We start from the raw sequence: 23,917 nt of genomic DNA on the forward strand, positions 1-23,917 counted from the left end.
GACGAAGATTTGTAACCTAATTTGTTGTTTCTTTATGTACTTTACCTTTAAACAGACTCTACAAACAAATCAAGTTATACTTCAACTTCAAGATACAGGACACTTTAAATTTAAAAAAGGTATCTACATATGTTTAACATTTACTTAACGTTCTTTGCCAATTATTGGCCTAATTTAAAACTCTATACTTTCTTTCTTAGCCTGTAAATCTTAATACATAGTGTGAAGCCTAAATTTTTTTAAGGAATAAACGTTACAATGCTGTGTAAAAAATGTATTCTTCCTGTTCTTAAATATGTTTTAATGTGCTTTTACTCATAATACATGTGTCATCCTCGGTTCTTTTTAGCAATTAAGTAACAATGCTTTATAAGAAATGTATTTTTTTATATAACATATAAACGCATTAGTAATTTTCATCAACTTTCTCTCTAAACAGAACTCAAAGGTACAGAAAAGACATAATTCACATCAAAGAACAAACATTCTGCTACTACTATAATTCTCTTGGTAAGATCATAAATAAAACATAACTAGCCTTTATAACCTCTATGAAAAGTAATAAAAATAAAATGCCTCTTGTTATGCATCTGTTACTATAATCTTCCTGTTCTTAAATATGTTTTTTAGTGCTTTTACTCATAATACATGTATCATCCCCGGTTCTTTTTAGCAATTAAGTAACAATGCTTTATAACAAATGTGTATTATTTACATTACATATAAACGCATTAGTAATTTTCATCAACTTTCTCTCTAAACAGAACTCAAAGGTACAGAAAACAGATAATTCACATCAAAGAACACACATTATGCTACTACTATAATACTCTTGGTAAGATCATAAATAAAACATAACTAGTCTTTATAAACTCTATAGAATGTACTAGAAATGAAAATGACTCTTTTTATGCATCTGTTAGTATAATATTGGAAATGTCTCTTTTTAAATTCAAATAAACAAAACAATTTTTAGAGACGTTATAACGTAAAACAAAAGTTACCAAGAAAAAATTTGTAACTTTTCCTATAACATACTTAATTATTTCTCAACTGACCGTGGCAATAGAAGAACAACATCTAACTGAACAAGCATCTACTTTCGATAAATAGAACATTAGTGGTGGTAAGTAAATTACTAGAAGAATACTAGCTTTATTTAAAATCTTTTATACATGTCAGATTATAATAATATTTGTATATTAACTTTTCTAGATACCAGAAATCAAGAATGACTGATAATGCAAGATTTATTACATCTCAGAAAGGCAAATTTTTGTTATGCTATATGGGCTACATTTATACTCAGGAGAAACAAAAAGACCTTAAAGTGAATTGGAAGTGTACAAAATATTACTCCAATAAATGCTATGGCCGTGCTACAACAAGGGAAACTAGTGTTATAAATACCACTGAACATAATCACCCACCAAACATCTCGGAAATAGAAGTGAGATCCACTCTTGAAAATATCAAGGAATTAAGTACCAGATCAGAACTACCTACCAACGTAATTCTGAAAGACTTACTACCTAAAGTTCCCAAAGAAGCAAGAGGTCAGCTACCATCTATTGCTACCATTAAAAGAACAATAGCAAGAACAAAAAAAGCAAGTAGACCCAATATACCAACGCCTAAAACTTTTGAAGAAGTCATAATACCGCCAGAGCTTGTAATTACTCATAATGACGAGCCATTTATATTTTATGATAATCATAGCAAGGACAAAAGAATAATAATGTTTGCAACTAATAACAATATTAAAAAATTAACAGAAAGTACTACTTGGATGATGGATGGTACTTTTTCTATATGCCCAAAACCTTTCTACCAGTTATACACAATTCATGGGCAATATCATAATACCTGTATCCCCTTCATATATTGTTTATTACCAAACAAACAAGCCACTACTTACTCAGAAATCTTACAAAAAATAAAGGAACAAAGTTCTGACTACTTCCCAATGAAAATCATCATAGACTTCGAGCAAGCTATGATTAATTCTATTTTGAAATCTTACCCACACACATCCATTCAAGGATGTTATTTTCATTTCAATCAATGTCTCTGGAGACATTTACAAAAATCTGCCCTTAGTGTTGAGTATGCAACAAATATAACTTTTGCATACCAAATTAAACATCTCATTGCTCTGGCATATGTACCAGTAACTGATGTGGCCGAACATTACAATTTGTTAATTGAAAGTCCTTTCTACACCCAAAATGAGCAAAGACTCGCCCCACTTTTAGATTACTTTGAGGACAACTGGGTAGGAAGACTACATAGGTCAGGCCACAGACGCCAGCCAAAATTTGCAATTCCCTGGTGGAATGTCTATCTACCAACACTCAACCAAGAAGCAAAAACGAACAATGCTGTTGAAGGTTGGCACAATGCCTTCCTCTCTTCTACTGGACGTACAACACCCACATTACACAAGCTAGTCTCAGCTATACAAAAAGAGCAAAGCTTTCAGGAACTACGTATGCAGCAATCAGTCATACAACTGAAACCAAAACTCTCTAGACAAACTGCTCAAATGTATATATATCTTCAACAGCAAGTCCAACTATATCCTACAACAAGAGGACTGGAATATTTAAAAATGATAGCCAAAACATTGAACTAATTGCTATAACTAAATTAATTGATAGAGATCAAACAATATCCTTAATGTAAAAAAACACATATTTTAATATAATAAAAAAATATTTATTTAGTCTAATTTATTTTTTAACACTATTCTAAAAAGACTAAATAAATATATTATTATATCACAATATTTTTTTTTAAAAACTGCTTCCATCCAAATAAAATAAAAAAATTTCTAACTTACCTTTAAATAGAACATCATAAAAATAATCCTTTACCGACAATACAATGTGTAAATATCAAAGATTTAATCCAACAAATCATTAATTATGTTTTCTTTAACTCTGCAAACACTATCCATCATCCAAAGTAAACGACTATGTAAATGCCATTTAAAATAACGACTGTTATCTTAAAGTGTGATAAATATTTCACAGAACTCAAAATATAAAGGAAGAATGTAAATCATCTCCATTCTAACAACTGAAACACACTTCCTTTCCCTTAAAAAAAAAATATCGGAAACGGAAATAGCTGTTTCAAAATACGAGAAAAAAAAACAGCTAAACAATCCCACCGACATAACACTAACGAGTATTCCAGAATATATAAACATAACATTCCTATTTATTTATAATTTAATTACATTATATCACATACTCATTAACTCCAACGATTTTAAATGGCTCAAAAATTCGTGACCGAAAATACGTATTAATTCTACTCCATTATATGTAAATAGTCATACTTTAATTTCCAACCCCAAAATAACAAAATATAACCTTTAATTATAATTTACAATACTTTAACAATATAAAAGTAGATTGGTACCTACTCAAAAGTGAATCTGCTTCCAACCGCGACTTTCCCTTTACCAAAATAACGCAAAAAGACAAAGAGTGGTTACAAAATTAACGATCCAAATTATATGTAACTGTGAAAAGTACTACTATAAATGTCGATTATTGTTATATATATGGCTCGAAATTATGTGTAATGTTAAAAAAATTGTATATTATATTGTGAATAGAAATTGTTTTTGCCTGTATATTAATTATATATTACATACTTTTAATATTTATTACATTAAGTATGAAAATATAAAAATATTTAATGTAATATTTATTAAAATTATTATATAACAAAATGTGTAATATTGTATTTGTTTATCAGATTTAATTGTTTACAATATGACTAATATGTGAAAATTGTTATTATTAAAACATATTTATTAATAATAATAATCATACATAACAATATTGTAATGTTAAAAGAATCATTGATGATGATGTACATGTTCTAATTAGGATATTTATATTATATTATAATTTTAAAAGTGTTCATATGTTAATATCATCATCAGTATATCACTATATGTATTACAAATGTGTGAATTATGTTTTTCATTACACATTTTGATGTTTTATTAAGAAACAATAATAGTATAATGTATGTATAATTTCATACATTGCATTATGTGAACTAACCATTTTTTCTCTACAAATTAAAAGTACTTGTCACGAAATTTCTTGTAAAATATGATTATTAAAAGGACATTATCTTCCATTTGTGTTTATATGTATACCAAAGATAGCGTAATAAAATGTATATCTGTTCGTATATTTCAAGTGTTGAATAAAAAAATTAACATGAAATAAAACTGGTGTGATTATTTTGTATTACCTATAACAAAATCATGTTTATGTATTTTTGCAAATGTATTATAACTGTAATGTTCTATTTATTTCTATATACCACATGTAAATAAATAACATACTATACACTGAAGTTATAAAAATTATTATTCATACACCCATATACATATAATATCAATATTTGAAAAACACATAATGAATTATTTAAATATTCCGACTCCAATAACCATTTACTTTAGGTAATTGCTTCTCAAAAACCGTGATTAATTTACAATTCGAAATGCAATCACCATTTAATTAGAGTAAGTGCAGTACACAGAACATATTAAATTTACTCTTCCAACTCCAATTAACAATTAATTTAAATAACTGCAGGACATAAAATAATAATAAATTACTATAAAAAATCAAATGTCAAAAAATGAATAATGTAATATCATTAAATTTAATTTATTATAATAATTGTAATGTAAATAGAATCTTAATTTATGTTTTCCCTGTACCCCTATAATAAAAAACTAACCCTGAAACCTAAAAATACCCCTTAACCCACAAACTGAAAACTGACTCTGAAACCTCACAAAACTCCTTTACCCACAAACTAAAAACTGACCCTGAAACCTGACAAAACCCCTTCACCAACAAACTAAAAACTGACCCAGAAACCTAAAAATACCCCTTTACCCACAAACTAAAAACTGACCCTGAAACCTTACAAAACACCTTTACCCACAAACTAAAAACTGACCCTGAAACCTAAAAATACCCCTTTACCGACAAACTAAAAACTGACCCTGAAACCTAACAAAACACCTTTACCGACAAACTAAAAACTGACCCTGAAACCTGACGAAACCCCTTCACCAACAAACTAAAAACTGACCCTGAAACCTGACAAAACCCCTTCACCAACAAACTAAAAACTGACCCAGAAACCTAAAAATACCCCTTTACTCACAAACTGAAAACTGACTCTGAAACCTCACAAAACTCCTTTACCCACAAACTAAAAACTGACCCAGAAACCTACAAATACCCCTTTACCCACAAACTGAAAACTGACTCTGAAACCTCACAAAACTCCTTTACCCACAAACTAAAAACTGACCCTGAAACCTGACAAAACCCCTTCACCAACAAACTAAAAACTGACCCAGAAACCTAAAAATACCCCTTTACCCACAAACTAAAAACTGACCCTGAAACCTTACAAAACACCTTTACCCACAAACTAAAAACTGACCCTGAAACCTAAAAATACCCCTTTACCGACAAACTAAAAACTGACCCTGAAACCTAACAAAACACCTTTACCCACAAACTAAAAACTGACCCTGAAACCTAAAAATACCCCTTTACCCACAAACTAAAAACTGACCCTGAAACCTGACAAAACCCCTTCACCAACAAACTAAAAACTGACCCAGAAACCTAAAAATACCCCTTTACTCACAAACTGAAAACTGACTCTGAAACCTCACAAAACTCCTTTACCCACAAACTAAAAACTGACCCAGAAACCTACAAATACCCCTTTACCCACAAACTGAAAACTGACTCTGAAACCTCACAAAACACCTTTACCCACAAACGAAAAACTGACCCTGAACGCACAAAATGTACCTTTGATAAAACTACCCACCCTGATCTACTATAAACTCTACATCCCACTCCTAAAAATATGATACATTATTTTATTTAATATCTACTACATTATATATTTGTGAATCATTTTACTACATACACAAAATACCTCAATGTATAACAACAACCTAATATTGTTCATAATTTCGTATTTTAATAATATTTATCTAAAATTTGGGTTAAAAAATAAAATGAAATAAAAGGCGAAATTTGTACTTGTATGATTAGAGTATACTTTGTTTATACACTACCCACCCTTATCCCCTTGAAAATATACATCCCACTCATATCATAAATAGTCAAATATGTTTTGAAATTATATGAAAATAGTATAATTACAAATATATTTTAGTACATTAACAACTGCAAACTTAAAAAATAAGTACTATATTCGAATAAATCGATATCATTTCGCTAAAATCGAAATATTAATTTTAATTTTATAAATTTCGCAAATTTTGATTAAATTGCGAAAATTTAATTTTTATAATTACCCTATAAAATTTTGAAACACTACCCACCCTTATCCCCTATAAACTCTACATCCCGCTCCTAAATTTATAGTACAAATATTATAAAAATGTAATTTAATATTTTAATATTTATAATATTTTTTTGTACATACAAAAATGTAATGTTAATGTTTAATGTACTCCCTAAATTTCAATCTAATTTCGACTACTCCCTAAAAAAATTTTTACATTTCGAAATTTTGAAATCTGAAGGAAATGCGAAATTTTAAATTTTAGAATTTCAATATACTTTTTTGAAACACTACCCACCCTTATCCCCTATAAACTCTACATCCCGCTCCTAACATTAATATACAATAATTTATTTAAAATATTATTATTTTGATATATTGACACAATTTAATAATAATTATCCAAAATCAAAGAACTAATCATTTAACAATAATCAATAATTTTATATAAAATTTCGCATTTATAAATTTTTGGATTAAAATTTCGCTAATTTATAAATTTACTTCAAATGCGAAATTTATTATTCCATATTTGCACTATACTTTTTTAATACACTACCCACCCTTATCCCCTATAAACTCTACATCCCGCTCCTAGACTTCTAACTAAAAATAATAAAATTTAATATAAAAATTATCTTATATATAAACAACATTTAAATAAATAATTACTTAACATACTTTAAAACATCACTTTTACATATCGATATTTTTGACAATCGATATTTTCAGCATCGATATTACTGATTTCGAAATTCATGTCTTCGATATTTTTGACACACACATAAATCGATATTTTCAACGACGATATTTTTGTTTTCGAAATTTCTTACCATCGATATTTTGGACTCGATATTATGTCACATCGACATTAACAACTCTATATTTTGACTGTCTACCTTTTAGAATAATGGGGTCTGAACCAAAGCGCTCAGCTTTTATTGCACTGCAGATTTTAGACATTGAATGTTTTACAGGAGAAATAGTCTCATTTAAAAAAAGTATAATCAGGAGTAGGAAACAAATTTTAATGTGTTAACGTTAAATGACAGGACTGAGCACCACTTGTTGAATTAATTATTTTATTCTGTGTCAAAATGTCTTATTTATTTCTGCAATAACATGTATGCTTTTATGATTTTTTGTACTACAAAAATCGAATAAAGCTTGATTTGATTTGATATGTGTAATCCGCTGCGAAGCCACAACACGACAGAGCGTGAGCTATCGATCGACGACCAACAAATAAAGTATTGTGTTTGGAGGGTGTCTGCAGGTGTACTATGAAATCCAATGCAGTAATACACACAGGTAGCATATGTAATGTCTAGTCCCTCTTGTATAGGTATATTTCAATTTTTTATGCGTTTTATTTGCCATAACCAGATGGTGCGTCGGCCAGAGCTGAGGATGTTCACCAACCAATGGCAGACACACTAATAGACTATTTCAAAACACTGCAAAAAGAGTTCACCTAAATTGTGTTTGCATATGAGGTGAAATGTGTACAGACATGTTGCCTGGGATAACTCCTAAATGCACCCAGTGTTTCTTCTTGGTGTGAACACAAAACGTTGCTTCCTAAACACAGCACAAAATGCACACGCTCTTTGCACACAAGCAATTATCTTTTTGTTAAAAAAGCAAAACGTTATCTCACAGAAGTCTTAAGAACTGGAAACAGGGTGTGTGAGAGGGAGGTCCAGGGTGATACAGGCAGGGGAGAGATAGTAGAGAAACAGAGGAGAAAGAGAGGCACAGCACAGACATGGGGGAAACCATGGAAAGGGAGCTCTGCGAGCACAGGAGCTAAACCAGCAGCCCGCTTCAACCGGCAAATGTAAACAAGCGCGCGTCACCATGCTAATTAGAAACAGATGGCCCCTGCGTGTCGTTGCTCGCTCCCGCAAGGTGGATGCTGCCACACACAAGAGTGTTAGAAAAGTGCAGAGCAATTCCAAAAGGTCATCTCATACAGCATTGCATGCGCACTGCGCTAAGCTCAACCTAAAAGTGACTGAAAGCAGGATGGAGGATTGGAAGGACAGTCCCCTGAACAACTCACGAGCTCGCTCATCATACTCGCTCGTTTATTGGCTTAAAGCAGGGCGTATTTTATTTCTCTGGCTACTCCCTAACGCTCTATGATAATTCTTTTGATTTTGCATTTTTCTAAAGAATAGCATATAATTGGCTTTAGAGAGCTTTTCTCTCTAGAGAGCCTTGGAGAAATTCACACACTGTATTGAAATGAGATGGTTTGTTTGTCCAGTTATTTGAGTGTATGTTATAGCAATGTGTGTTTAATCTGTATGTTCCTATGACATATGGTTATAGTGGTAGGGTGACGGTTTGATTGGTGGAAAATGTAGGACTCTGTAACAAACTGAATTTTGCAGCTGGTAAATTGTCATTTTATTAAAGTCACTGGGCGTTCCTTTCACATGGAATTGTACAGGCCATATCAATTGCACCTGTGTGAGGTACCCACAAAATCCAGTTTTACCAATGAAACAATGAATGCGTCATCTTTTTCCAACATTTTACCACTTTTATGTCGATAACAAAAACCATCATATTTTGGGACTGAGGGAGTTAGTAGCAAACAGAGGTGGCTCCCATTTGGGCACAGCCTCTGCTTTCCATGTACACATCCTAATCCTGCCATATTCTCACAGCCCATGACATGCAGCACGTGCACTGCCAGCTAATCCAGAACAGGTTGGCTTTGCATACCTGGCACTACGCTACTGTGCAATGGGCAAATATCAGAAGAGTTTGAGATTAGCGAGGATCAAGTTAATCCGCAGAGAGTGCCCATCTCTGGGCGGTGAGGGCATTAGAGGTTAGAAAGCAGTGCACTACCTACCTCACATTCCTACATGCATAGTATTCCCAGCCCCTACATGGGTTCCTTTTTAATGATGCAAAACATATGTGAGGAAATCAATAATTTTCTGTATTCATGTTGTCACCCAATGAACTACGGTGATAAATGTGATATGGCGTGCAGTGCAAATCATTTTCTGCTGGTCTTTGCAGAAAAGCACCACTGGTCACAACCACTACAAAGGAGAGTTGGCTGGTCGCGAGAATGACATAAGGAAGGAGGCCTGGAAAGATTTGAATAAGGCAAGAACCCTGCAAAGAAGTTCTAAATTTTGAGATACAATTAATAGCCCCTCATTTACACTGGAAGTGGCCGCATCCCTGGAGGCGCATATTATTGAAGACTGTTGGGTAGCTTATTTTGAGAAAACCTACAACTGTGTTCGCTCTAAACACGGTGGGGGAGTGGGTGAGGTGGAAGGAACTGCAGCTCTGACATTCTCTCCTGAGGAAGTCAAGAAGGGTATTGCGGAGTTAACTAATTTACAAGGCCCCTGGCCCTCACCAAATCCCACCGAATCTTTATGTTACTGATGTTACGATCTGGGTCCCAGTTTTGACCTCCCATATTAATGCAGCAGTGATAGTAGACTCCCCTACATTCTTGGGCATTATCCATTATTGTAATGTCGGATAGGGGCAGCCCTCACTGCTACAGGGGCATATCTTTATTGGTTGATATGCTTTATTTCGATACATAAAAATATCTTAAAAGCAGTACATACAATAAATATTTAAAAAAGGCATTCACCAAATGTACATAACAATACATCCAAAGAGATAAAAAGGACAATAAAACATTAGGATACGTACAGTTAAAAAAGAATTAAATTGATACAGAAAGCCTATTTGATCAGATCAACCAAGACCATTTTAAAAATTTTGAGACGCCACAAGCTACAAGGGGGGAAGTGTCTGTTAGTAGAATGCGTAAGGCCACTGAATATTGGCGGGTGCCAAATGATCTGCACACTGGTTTGAGCCAACGCTTTCTTGGGTTACAATAGTCTGGACATTTAAAAAGGATGTGAGCAACCGTCTCCACCCTCGTGGAACATAGGGCACAATAGGGGGAGTGCTGGGAGGTCGATTTCCATCTCGATATCAAGTAGCCTACTGGTAGGGTACCAACCCTAAACCTAAAGTACAGAGCCCTATCAAATTCGATGGAAACCAAATCAAGATAGGGTTCGTAAGCCACCACGTCTTTGATTCGTAGGAAAGCTGCGGTGGAATTGCAGTGTCGTGGGTTGCTAATGAGTTTGAAAGAGAACCAGTCCCAGTACAGTTTCTTCAGGGTGGCTTTGGGTGGGGCAGAGCGAGTGACCCATGCTTCGCCCAATCCCAACTCCCCCAAAAGGCTTTTGACATCCCTCAATCACTTTACCCTGTGCCAACCCCCCATGGCCATCACCTCGGACAGGCCCTCAGCGTATGAGGCAAGTTCGGGGACCCTCCACAAACGAGCCCACAACAACAGGTGCCGTAGTCGTGCCTGATCCGCGATCGATCTACATCCCAGGTCCAGTAGTACGGGAACTGTGGGTGTGCTCAAGGGGAGAGCCATTAGGTCTTTCAAAAATTTGCTCTCCACTTTGGCTAATACCTCCAAATTACAAGTGCCCCACAGCTCTGCCCCATATAATGCAGCGGAGACCCCTCTAGCTTTATAAATATCAATAACAGGGGCCATACAATGTTTGGGGGAAGAGCAGTGTTCCCTAAGTAACACACCGCCCACCCTTTTGTGGCTGAGAAGCATTTTATTAATATGCGGAGTCCAGCTCATGGAGTCACTAAGCCAGATTCCCAGGTAGTCAAACTCTGCTACCTTCTCCAATGGACAGTCATTCAGGAACGGTGGACGCCCTCGTTTCCTGGGGGGATTCATGACCAGATATTTGGTCTTATCAATATTGATCACCAGTCCCCTCAAGGAACAGAATTCCTGGAAGTGGTCGAGAAGCTTTTGCAGACCTAGGGGGGTCTTCGAAATTAGGAGAGTATCATCCGCAAAAAGCAGAGTAGGGATCCGGATGCCCGCCAGGGAGGGTGCATTGGCCGGTTCTTTTTGTAAGTACTCCTCCACCCCATTCGCATACAAGGAGAATAGGGTGGGGGCTAGCACACATCCCTGGTGGACACCCCTACACACCGGGATCCTATCAGTCTTTTCCCCCCCATACCCCACCGCACCTGCGCATAATTCCCTGAGTGTAGTTTAATTAGGAGCGACAAAATGTAGGGGGGCAACCCCATGTTCTGCAAACCCTCCACAATTCCTCCCTAGGTACCAGGTCAAAGGCAGTCTTCAGGTCTATGAAGGCCAAGTAAAGACTGCCCTTGCCCAGCACGACTATCTTTATTTGATTTGGTTGTCAAGGTTGGCTTTGAGACGTATGCAACATGAGGTTGGGCACAGAGTCAGCGGTCAAACCCCCTGCTGTTTTTCAAGGCTCGCAATGTCATGTAACAATACATAAAGTGTAATTTTAAGTAAGGCAGACCTTCTGGCTTCATCAAAGGTTCAAAATACCACAACAATAGTTGGTGGGCCTACTGGATTTATCAAGGGGTCAGCACATCAACATATATGAAGCAGTCCTATTGGCTTTGTCAAAAAGCACTATTAATTGTAATCAAATGTTATTTCATAACATCACACATTGCAATGTTAAATAAAAGCCATTGTCTTGAGTTATTTGTAATAAAGCATTTTTTTAAATAAAACATGTCTTTGAGTTGTTGTTAACATCTTTCCGCCCACAAAGTGCTCCCATATAATCAACCACAAAAGGACCCTGTACTCCAGCTGATGAGCATACAGCTCCAGCTCGGAGTGTTTTTATAATAAAATTGTAAAGTCTCCTGGATTCAAGGATTCAGTGACCAGGGTGACTCATAGCATTTTGTTAATGTTGCTGGGGGGTAGTACCACTCCCTGTAGCCGACCACAACATAAACAAATGGTTGGAGGTGCCCCTGCATCTTCTAGAGGCACCAACAGGAAGAAAATAAGCAATTTTAAAAAGCCCTATGGCAGTATGGGGTGTTCCTTCCTGGAGCAGTGAATAATCAATGAGTGGCTCCTGCTGCTCATTTATTATTCTATTTTTAATTGTTGGAGGCTGCGGTGGGTCCTAAGTACCCCCCTACCGCTGCCCCTGTCCTAACCACATCAGCACCCATAGTGTCCATCCGGAAACATTTTTTCTCTGCTCCTCCTGGACAAAAGCAACGTTGTGTTCTTTCCCTGGGAGCATGCAGGCAGTTAATGCTTAGACCCTCTTGGGCAGGGAACTACAGTGTCCCGTGGGATTTGGTCCCCGGGACACTGCATGTCTATAGGGCACTGGAGATGGGGTCCCCGGAGCCATTCATCAGCCCGTAGAGGTGGCTGCATGCCCCTGCCCCAAAAACAAATACCTTCCTCTGGGGATGTGGTTCCCAGGTCCTCTAAGAGGCTAGAAGAGGGGGGACACATGAGCAATTCCACTGTAAGGCCCCCTCCCCTAATTAAGTACATTGGCCCCGGGGAATGGGGTTCCTTGGGTCTCATTAAGGCTCTGCACTTCTTCCTGTTTAATGATATACAGCACATTGATGGGTCCTCGGGGCCTGGAAAAAACGTAGGGAGGGTGGCTGCACTCCCCCTATAAAAAATAACTGTGTCCACCCCCTGGAGTGCTCATTTTGAAAGTTATTTTTAACAGTCCCTCGATCTTCGGTGCCAATGAAAAACAATATATATGTTTTTGGCTCCACCACCCACCAGGCATGGGGGAAGTGTATTTCTGCCCTATATGTTTTTTAAAAAAAGGTTTTCCAGGAAATGGGATTGAGTCCCTGAGCCCTAAAATGCCTGCTGCAACATCTTTGTTGATGTGGTGGCAGCAAATCAGATCATATCCTTTGACCTGTTAGATCCATGGATCTTCCGCAACGTGAAATACCTATACATTTTGAACCCTAATTTCTCCAAGCTTTCTGCCAGATTTTGGTGTACTTCCGTGTAGCTATTTTGGCTTTAGCTGTGTCTGATTATCATATGGAAAACTGCTTTGGAAAACGTATTTTGGACCCCTCAATCCTTTTTCTGGACCCGGCTTGACAAACCAACCCATAACTTTCCTGAAAAGAGATGAGGTGCAGGAGGCTCTGTCTTAAAGTTCTGTGGAAATTCGTGTAACTGTCAAATGTGTGTTAAGCAATGATGTGATGTGCACCTGTATCAATGAGGCGACCTTTTTCACACTAGCTGTCAGTGCTCTGAGTTTTGAGGGAGGAGGCATGTGTGGTAATCCACCAATATGCTGATGACAGGCAATTACGCCTGAAGATGTCACCTGTGCCAACATGGTAACTTTCTTTTTTGAACACACAGGATGTGGGGTTGCGGCCAGAGCTGTTGACGTAGGAACTGTGGAACCAGGTTCAAGTCCCAGGTTCGAATCAACATTCTATGATTATGGGCTAATCACTTAATCTCCTTGTGCCTAAAAAAATTATCTGGTCTTGTGTAATGTAACTGATGCTCATTTAAAGAGCTATTCCAAAAAGGAGCCAAGAGGGAAAAGAGAACCAGGGTTGCCCTCCACTCACAGACCAACAATACCAAAAAACCCTGTCCCTTTGATGAAAAAATGTGTTGGTATTCTTTTTAGCAGTAGGGAAGCCAACCATCAATTTCTACTACTGCAACACCCTGTCTTACTAGAGTTTTTCTTAGGGTGTATACCGCACCTCATCCAAATTTCTGTTATATTTTTTTTTTAAAGGATTACTTAGTAAACCTCAAATGACAGTCAGACAGAACACAAAAGATGTCTGGACCAGTAATTTGCACAGTACATAAAAACAAATGTGAAAAAATGTGTGGATAACAAAATTACACCTCACGGGCACACCACCCTCCAGATTAGACCCCTTTTTCTCATCATAGGTAGTCATTTTGTTCAAAAATAAAAGTGTCCAAAACAAAGCAAAAAGTGTATTAAGTGCGATGGAGCAATTAGCTTTCGCTCCACTCCTGACAAACAGTGATTAAAATCAACAAGCACACCGCTCTCCCACCTTTAGTTTTGATTATTAGGCGTAATCTGTTGAATTAAAAAGGCTGGTAGCTAACTTTGCATACCATAGGTAATAGGTAATGGTATGCAAAGTTAGCCACCAGCCTAGTCCAATATGCTTTCAGTATATCAGAATATTGCCCACAGAAATATCGTCTGACATAAATATTGTGACCTAAAAATTATTTACAAAACTGTTGTCCCAATGGGTGCAGATATTCTATTTTAACCCCAATACCATATTTGTAAATATTATTTAGTACACCATATTTATGTTAGTTGATATTCTAGTATATCATTTTTTTTAACTCTGTCAAACAGCGTCATGTAAACCTAACCTTTTGCATCTACTGCTTTTGCAATGTCAACATGACAAATTCAAAGTTATAGGTACAAGATACTTTTACTGTCGTGTTAGTCTAACTGATCTTAATCAAGGGAGTCAAGTGTCCATTTATCCACAAAACTTTGTCAGCAAACAGCTTGCGCCTGCATCATGTGGTAGGATCAACAGAGCAGTAGCTATGCACTGGTGAGGTCGCTGGGAGGGCCGAGGGCAGGCGTTGTGGTTTCTGATTGCTCTGAGGCTGCCGACCAGTCCTGACCTCCACCAGAGACTATTGCTGTCATGCATTGTGGGGGTGGTTAGTGTCGTTCTGCACATTGCCAAATTCCCCTAAGAATGTATTTCATTCGGTCACCAATGGGGGCTTGTGTAGCTCCTTAGCGTCTTCGTAGTGCAATGCCTGACTTTTAGCCTGTGCTCAAGCCTCCATATAGAGCTTCCAGGCGGAAAGGGCAGGGGGCTGGGGCACCTTCTACCTGCGAGTGATGAGGCGCTTGGCAAGGATGAGGTCTAGGTCTATGAACCATGTTATTGCTTTATTTGTTTTTGTGTGTTTTAACAGGCCCAGCAGGCATATTTCTGTTTTATGTAGTGCTGGATGTCTCGTACAATGTTTCAGAGTGGGCATCATACTTGAACAGTATTCTGTGATGGGCGGGCAGATCCAGAACGTGTGCAAGAAGTCAGCATCAATTGTATGGCAGCAGGGGCACTCTTCGTCAACTCGGTTGAAATATTTCTTGATTTTACATGGTGTGAGGTATGATCTCTGTAGCAAATTAACAGGGAAAGAGCAAACGGTAGACTAAGGTCCCGCACATCCAGTCCACATGTACAGTCAATTTGAAAGTGGTGCAATACCTTACCACACCCGCTGTCCATAGGTGTCAGAAATCGCTGATTTTTCAAAAAATTGCTGAAGGTGCACTCGTTGAGAAGTCAAAAACGTACTAATCGAAGTTTTTTCCAGAATCGTTTCTTTTTATTTGAATTGATCATTAAAACTGGCACACAGCCAAGGAGTATCGTTCGCACTTTTTTTGCCAGAGGAACTTCGTCAGGGCTCTTCTGTGTATTACTGATCGGTAGCAGTGACAGAAACTTCAAATCAATTCGATCCTCGGAATGCAATATTTGCATCCATAACCATGTGTATAAAATCTAGTACAAAGGGCTCAGAAAAAGAAGACGGTCAATAGGAGCGAATCAATCGGGCGACTATATTCAAGTAGCGAGGTACTGTATATACTGAAACTAAGTTGTCTCCTCTATTCGGTGGCTTGATAACCAGCAGTAATTTTGGAGTAGCGAAAAGCAGGCATTCCGGGACACCGTTGCAGGATATGCCAGAATACTTTGCCTCTCTTTATCAGTGCAAGGTTGGTCTAAGTCGATGTCCCAGTGGTGTCACAATTTAGTGAGTGGTGTGCACTCGCAGACAACCAACCATTTTATCAAGTGACGGCCTTCCCCATTACAAGCAAATTTTGGACTGTGAGATGCATGGCTGGTTCTTGCTTCATGTTGCCTCAGCGTGCCCCAGGCTTTGAATGGTAGGTTTACATAACAAAAATTGGCCTGTGGGAGGCCAGTTTAGTCTATAAACTCCTCAAAGGACATGAGTGTACTCTCTTGGTACCTGTCCCCGGTGGTCTTCCCTAGGGCCCTGGTCATCCCAAAGAGAGGTATTGCCTGTGTATAAGGAGTTAGCCACCTTGGAAGGTATAGGCTTCAGTGGAATGAGCGATCTTCCGCTCTTATCACAGGTATGTTGGGTAGTTGCAGTTTGGGGGTCGGATGAAAGAAATGTAGTATGCAAGTGCGAGGCCACTGGGGAGACCCCGATGCTGTGTCCTCCAGCTCACTACCCGATAGCCAGTGGGCCACCCTTTGGAGTTATGAGGCAAGATAATGCTGCTCAAAATTTGGTTTGTGGGGATGTAAAGCTTATCTTCTCTGCGTTCTGTGCCATATAAAATCACTGAGTGCATTCAAGGGAGCGAAAGAATGGTTTGGAAAGGTATAAGGGTAGGTTAGAGAAGAAGTATAACAGTCGCTGCAGTAGTACCATTTTGGTTAGATTGTTACGGCTCAACACAGAAAGCATTGGCAGTGAATGGGAAGAGACAGGACTTGGCCCAGTTGATCCTTAGACCTAAGATCTGGGTGCAGCTGTGTACTGTACTTGCAGGCTCCCAGCTCATAATGGGGAAGGAGGTTACATAGGTAGGGCCATTCCAGGAAATCGCAGGCCTTCTCTAAATCCAGCACAAGGCACTCCACACAAGGCCATTGTGCAGAAGCGTATTCGAAGACTTCAAAAAACGGCGGAGGTTCAGGGAGGTGCTTCTGGCATCAACACACGTAATTGTGTATGTGTTAGGTGTCACTGCATTAGGTTAGTGAGCCACTCTTTGCATGTGAGTCCCAGGTATTCAATCCGAGGGAACTACATACTCAGGCAGAATACTCACACCAGCGTGCCCCACCCCAGTGCCAGGGCTCCACCCATGGCGCAGCAGGCTCAGTACATCGTATGTCCAGGGGGGGCATGGAGTGGGTAGAGCCCCACGCCCCCATGTGGGAGCCCTTCCGGCTCCTGCGAGTTAAGTGCTTGTGATATACTATGGGGGGTCCCCATTTGGCATGCTCAAAGTACGAGATTGTACAAAGGATATCATTTGCAGTTTGTGGTTTGACATTGGGTGGCATGCTCATGGTTGGGGATGTAGAACGGAGGACATGTAGTCAGCATCGCTGGTGAAGTTATAGCCTTCTTCCTCTGCATCTGCAGGCTGAACAGGTTTCTGGAGTATTACAGCCACCTGCCGCACCCTGCTTCTTTCCATTATTAATTCTTCTAGGTCTAGAGAGCAGGACTCTCCTGGGGAGACATGTTTGCGTCAAACTCTATGCCGGCATCTGGTTCCAACAGATTGCACCGATTTGGTTGACAGGGAGGGCTCAGTACCCTCAAAGCTTTCCACCCAGTCCCGAGCCTCTTTGGGATCCATGAAGAAATGAACCTGGCCCTTATCCTGGACTCATAGGTACTGTATGCCAGTGTCTCACAGCTTGCGCTTTACTGCCAGGAAGTTGTGCCTCTGACTGGACTGCCAATGTATAGTTCGGGAATATCAGGATTTTGGCATTATCTACTGCGTGGTTGTCTTGTCTCTGTCCCTCACGCAGTACAGCATCCATATTCCTGTAATGCAGGAATCACACTATCTGTGATGTAGGAGAAGTGCCCAGAGTGAGCCGCCGTTTCAGCCCCCGGTGTGCCCGTTCAACCATGAACAATGAGGCGAGAGCTGAGGGGGGATTAAACTGCACAGCCATGTTTCGGCATAGGAAACTGCATCTTGGCCCTCAGGGAGGCCCACTAAGTGAACATTATTTGTATGTGAACAGCCCTCAGCATCTTCTGCTCTCTCCTCTAGTGCGCTGGCCTGTTTTTGGAGGGTCTGGAGTTGGTATCTGAGTCTCCTGAGTCAGTGTTTGTAGCATGGCCATCATTTGCTCTGCAGTGTAGACTCCATCTGCAAGTTTGTGCTGTTCATCCCACAGTAGGGTTAGGTTAGTTGCAGTGGAGTTGATTTTATGCTCTAGGGACACTCTGGACCTCTCTATGGCTGCTAAACAATGCCCACCTATTTCTTCCACTGTAGTAACGCCCACAGGAAGTGCAGGTGCTTCAGTGACCATCTGGTTTGGAGCCTGTTGTCCTGTAGGTCTCATTGCCAAGGATTACGAGCCAGTGTGTAGTCTCCCCATGGCTTCTGCATGTCTCTTTGGTTCCCCTACTGCCACCTGATACACTCACTGCATGTTTGTTGTATCCTCAGCAGTGACGTGTAGGCTCTACCATATGTTTCCTGGGTCTCTCCATGCGCAGGGCCCCGGCAGCCAACATCAGATTCCCGTTGTATTAGGTCCCGGGGATTCCTCTGTGTCGGTGCCCAGACACCTCCCACATCTTGGGGCAGGGCGCCCACCTAGGGCCGATCCAGTATGTGAGCAGCACCTCTCGCCTCCAATTCTCGCAAGGCCCAGCCCAGTTTCATCGATCGTGTTGGGACACCTCCGCACGCTCGCGCCTACCCAAGTTACAGCTGCTGTGGCGGGAGTCCCTTCCTCGGTTCACAAGGGGGACTCACAGCTGCTGCAAGGTCAGGGCGGAGGCCCAGCTATCATCTCCGGCTGCTAGCGTTGCACTCTCGTCACTGGGCTGCGAGGAAGGGCCTACTGGTGTCTCCCTCAAGGAAGTGTGATTATCTGCTCTCTGCTCCCACCCAGGGTTGCCGGCCCTACCGCTCCTCCAAGCAAGTAAGGGGGCATGATGGTAGCAGGAGCTTTGCATTATTGATGGATTCAGGGATCTGCATGCGAAGCTCTATTGAGTGTCCACCAACATGGCAGCCTTAGCCATACCCCCTATTCTAGTATGATATCATAAGAACTGGATTGTAACCAAAGAACCAATATGCTATGCAGGGACGTTTTGAATGTCTTGGGTGGTCTGTGTTTGTGCTGTATTAAACTGGATTGTTATCGTTTGTGCTAATTTTGTTGCTCCACAATCAATAAGACCCCGTCCTTAGCAACGTTGCAACACATAATTGGAAACATTGCTCCTCAGATTCAATACACGAAATTCTGATCCTGGCATACCATTTACCGTGAAAGTGAAGTGTCCCTCTTGAACCTTACTAGTACCTGAATGGTTCAAGTATTATTTTCGTCTTTCTATATAAACATATTTACAAGTAAGTTATTCCAGAATGAGAAATATAAATTAGTCATTCATATTCCATTTTTCTTGTAAATTATTACAGAAAATGAAATAATTGTGTGCTTTGTGTTACTATTTGGTGTTATTCTCGGAGAAGGGGTATGTACAGGTTGCCCAGTTTGATAGACAAGGTAGATAATGTGAGTTATTTGCACCCATCTACTAGGTTTTTAACCATCTTTGTCACTACAGTCCCTCCTGTCTATATGTCAAATATCTACTATGTTCAAAAAACGCCCCAGGGTGAGGCTGGTGTGGACTATGCACAATACTCCTAATACAGAGCACATAAAACAATAGTTATTATTGATTTGCTCTCTTGTTAATCCTTGTGTTTGTATCACATGCTACTGAACACATATATATTAATGTTTTTGTCATCCATAGGAAACGGAGTGCTGGCATTAGTCCACTTCGGGAATTACCTTAGTGGCTGATTTCTAAGTGCGCCATTTGTTGGTTGCCCATTCATGTAGTGCATATATGCATCAGCCTGGCATTGCACACTGTTATGAGACCCACAGGTACCCACCACAAATAAAAAATAGTAATTTGGTGGCAACTCTTAATGTTTTGAGAGTCATGTTACAAGCTGTGCTGTGGGTGCAGGAGGTGCGCAGCACCACTCATTTTTTGGGTATCTGTATTTATTTTTCTTAATTAGACTTTGACCAAGATCAAGAGAGAGAAAGGCAGAACGCACAAGAGAAAGACATGAAAAGAGTGACAAAGGTACAAAGCAGGGATAAAAAAAAGACTCAGCAATATTGGGATAAAGAGATAGGAAGTGTTGAGTGGTGGAACAAAGAAGTATCATTTTGATCACTGCACAACTTAGGTAGTCACCATTTGTATTCGGCAACCCTAGTATTCATCAGGCTCCTAAGAAAAACTTTGGTCCCCTGCATTTATGTTCCTTACAAATTAGGTCCTGCAGTTTGATCATAACTAGAGAGTATATTGCTTAGGAAAGGTACAGTGTAAAGGGAAAGAACAATATTTCTGAGATTTACTTTGCACAGTGCCTGGCACCAGGTGGTTCAATGAAGAGGGAAGATGATGCAGAGGGTATTGTGTCTAGATGAACTGGAGCAAGTCCCCCAAAAATAACATCCCCTTCCTGGTCATAAACCTGGATGTTGGGTGAGCTGAGGTGGCAGCCCGGTAATAGGGTGATGTCAGCACCAACTGAAGAGAAGAGCAGTAGGCAAAGCTGTAAAGCTAAGTTTAGGGCCATCTTCTCCATGTACATCAGTCACATACGTGCATGCTGAAAGAACAGAAAGAGTGAAAGGATTGATGAATGGAAGGACAGATGGATGAATTAAATTAATGCATTGATGTATGGAGCAGTGAAGGAGAAATGATTGAATGGAATTTAAATTCATTAATTCACAAACTTGTAAATGGGTAAGTCAATGGACGGTTGAATGAAAGGCTGGCTAAATGAGTAAATAATTAAATCTTTCAATTTTCATGAGTCATATGCCCCCGTTAAACATCAGGGGCCGCATTACACTTACTGCACTTTTAAAAAGTGCGCCTGGTGCAATGAAGAAAAATAAGCTGCATTGTGGGAAATGCACAACTCCTGTGGCAGCCTCAAACTCATGCTGCCCTGGGGGCAGCGCATTACGTTAAAAACGGAACGGCTGCTTTGAAGCTGCTCCGTGTTTCACTATGCAGGTGCCAACCCGCCTGCACTTTCAAAGGGGCATAGAGATCCCCTTGCAGGCGGGTGCCGTCAGTGATGGCACCTGCCTGCAAGGCAATGTCTGGGGGGTTCATAGGATCCCATGTACCCCCTGTAGATGGCTGCTCTCAGGAGACGCAGTGACACTGTCAGTGAGCTTCATGAGCGTTTCTTTGCCACTGTGCCCACGTCGGTAATACGCCTTGGGCGCAGAGACAAAGGGATTCCCTCATTTGCATAGGACAGACCCCATTGCAAATAAGGTAATGCCCCCTTGAAGATAGCGCTGGTGCTTTATTACAGAAGGGCCCGCACAAGCTTCAGCTTCTTTTTCTGTAATACCAAAGTGCCCGGGGGCGTGCAATGAGGGTGCAAACACCTGTTGCACCCCGGGTCACTTTATGTAACACGTACCCAGGAGCAAATTTACTAATATTTAATGCAATTGAACATAGCAAGACGACTAACTTGGTTTCTTTGCTTTCCATTGCGTTGCATGGAAGGAAAAGAGCTGAAATGTGCCATATGTACTAGGATATGGCACACATGCTCTCTCCTGGCACAATGTGTGCTGCCTAGTGTCAATGCAGGTATTCATGTGCATTACAAGCAGGGTTGTTTTTGTGCAGAAGGGATGCCTTACGGCACAAAAACAATCCTAAGACTCAGTTTCCTCTGTCTATGGTTGAGGCAGAATGCATCACACATAGAAAGAGGAAGTAATAGGAGGATGGCAGGGACAGCCTAATGAGGCTTCCTCACATACATAATGGACCATTGGCATTTGGGGTCAGGCAAGCAGTTACTAGTGTGTAAAAAACTAAACATGAAGGCACATAACACCTAAATGCAGAAGTCATCTTACTTGGTGAGCAAGGTCTGCATATTTTCATGAAGTGAGAATTGCCATTTCCTTGAACTGCATAAGCTTATGGTCTGGAGCAGAAAGATTTCTTTAATTTTAATAAAACTACTCTATCTGATTTTAAAACGGTTGTCTTGAATTTATTGCATAGTATGGACCCTTCTGCCTATAAAGTGACCAAACCTGACAATAGTGTTGATAAAATGTCTGAACAATCTTCATATAGTTCCAGTCAAAGCAAGCAAGGCCTGTCTGTTAGCTGTGCTACAACAATTGAGCGACAAACAGGAGACTCATCTTCTCCTGATAACCTTACAATGGAAGTTTTACTAGAGGATATTAGAGAACTTCACACATTTATGGAGAAAACTAACAAAGTGCTAGCAATGTGGAATACGAAATTCCTAAAATGGTCAAAATGAGGAAGAAAATATCTTCACATAAACTTCAAGTTGAAGATTTAGATAACACAAATCACAAAAATTCTGTCCAAAACCCCCATCCATCCCTTTAGTAGTGGTGGTTCCTCCACTCCCGATTTTTGTATAATATAACTTTTCGCCAGAGCCCACCCCAATAATACCCATGATTATTCAGTTTGGGTCAAGTTTGTTGCCTCCCATATGTCTAATAGGCAAAGCTTTGGAGAAGAGTGCAATTTTTCCCACCTTCGTCTTCCATACAGCTTGTAGCCGGGTTCCAGTATATTTGAATGACTGGGTACTCCCATATTGTGTGGAAGAAGGTTCCCTCTAGGTTACATTGGCAAAGGCATTGGGAGTCAGATCGTTTTCCCATCTTTACCAGGACAGTGGCGGGTAGATACATTTGTTGTAGGGTTTTAAGTTCAGTCTAAGCCTCATAGGGATGGCAATTTCCCTAGGGGAGGTCAAGTACTCTCGCCAATCGTCTGCCGTCCATTTTTCCCTCGTCTTATCAGAGGGTCCGGTCAGTTATTAATCAGTTATTATATGTTAGTGAAATGACTTCTGAGGCATTGGGTCTAATAGTAACCTATCTTCAAGCGGAGATGATTCGGAATTTGTCCATCTTTGAGCATCGCCGCTTTCAGTGCATGGCACATCTGCAAATTCCTGAAAGTTTCAGATTGAGCCAGTTGATTGTCTTTCTGAAGGTTGGCAAATCTAATCAGATGTTTATTGGTCCACATATCCTTCACCGATGAAATGCCGATCAGGTCCTATTTGTCAAAGCCGGGGCAAGCACTCAGGCGGCCCAACCACTCTGGCTCCCAGAGTGGATTTGCCAGCGTGATTGTTTTGTTCAAGCCCAATTTCCTGTTGACTGCGTGCCAGGTTTCTATTGTTCTGGCCGTAGGTCCTGTTAGGCCTAACTTTTTAGGATTTGTGGATAGGACTCTACGGTATTTCCCCAGTCCAATCAACCATAGGTCAGTACGGGTGCTTGGTTCATCGTGGGCACTATATACCCATCAGTTAATCACTACAAGTTGTGACGCCCAGTAGTACCACCAGAGATCGGGGAGTGCAATCCCGCCATGGTACCCCCCAGCTGTCACCTTTTGCAATGCAATATGTGGTGCCCGCCCATCCCATAATAGAGTGCGGATCGCGTTGTCAATGTCTGCAAAGTAGGACTCTAGAAGCTTAAATGGCATATTTTGTAGTTAGTTAATTCAGTATTGTAAAATATTTGCTCAAATATTAGCCAATCGACTACAGAGTTTGTTCCTAATCTCATTAAAACAGAACAGATGGGCTTGGTGAAAGTAGTGTCAACTCTGACAATGCTAGTGTCTTCTTAAATATTATCATCAAAGTAAATCAGCTGAAGTCTCCTTTTCCAGCATTGTGTTTAGATACTGAAAAAGCTTTTGCTTGCCTCAACTGATACA

At 39.8% G+C, this 23,917-nt stretch overlaps 1 protein-coding gene across 1 annotated transcript in view; it reads right to left on the bottom strand.

Annotated features, from left to right (window-relative positions):
• The window catches only part of LOC147703552 (extracellular calcium-sensing receptor-like), a 163,522-nt gene extending 142,802 nt beyond the window's left edge, over positions 1–20,720 (bottom strand). Inside the window, exon 1 of the mRNA XM_086929514.1 lies at positions 20,497–20,720. Coding sequence (XP_086785640.1) covers positions 20,497–20,720 — 224 coding nt within the window. The remainder of the gene's footprint in view (positions 1–20,496) is intronic.
• Between the last annotated feature and the right edge of the window lie 3,197 nt (positions 20,721–23,917).

Source organism: Lissotriton vulgaris, chromosome 7 (genome assembly GCF_964263255.1).
Source record: "Lissotriton vulgaris chromosome 7, aLisVul1.2, whole genome shotgun sequence".
NCBI classification, from domain to species: Eukaryota; Metazoa; Chordata; class Amphibia; order Caudata; family Salamandridae; genus Lissotriton; species Lissotriton vulgaris.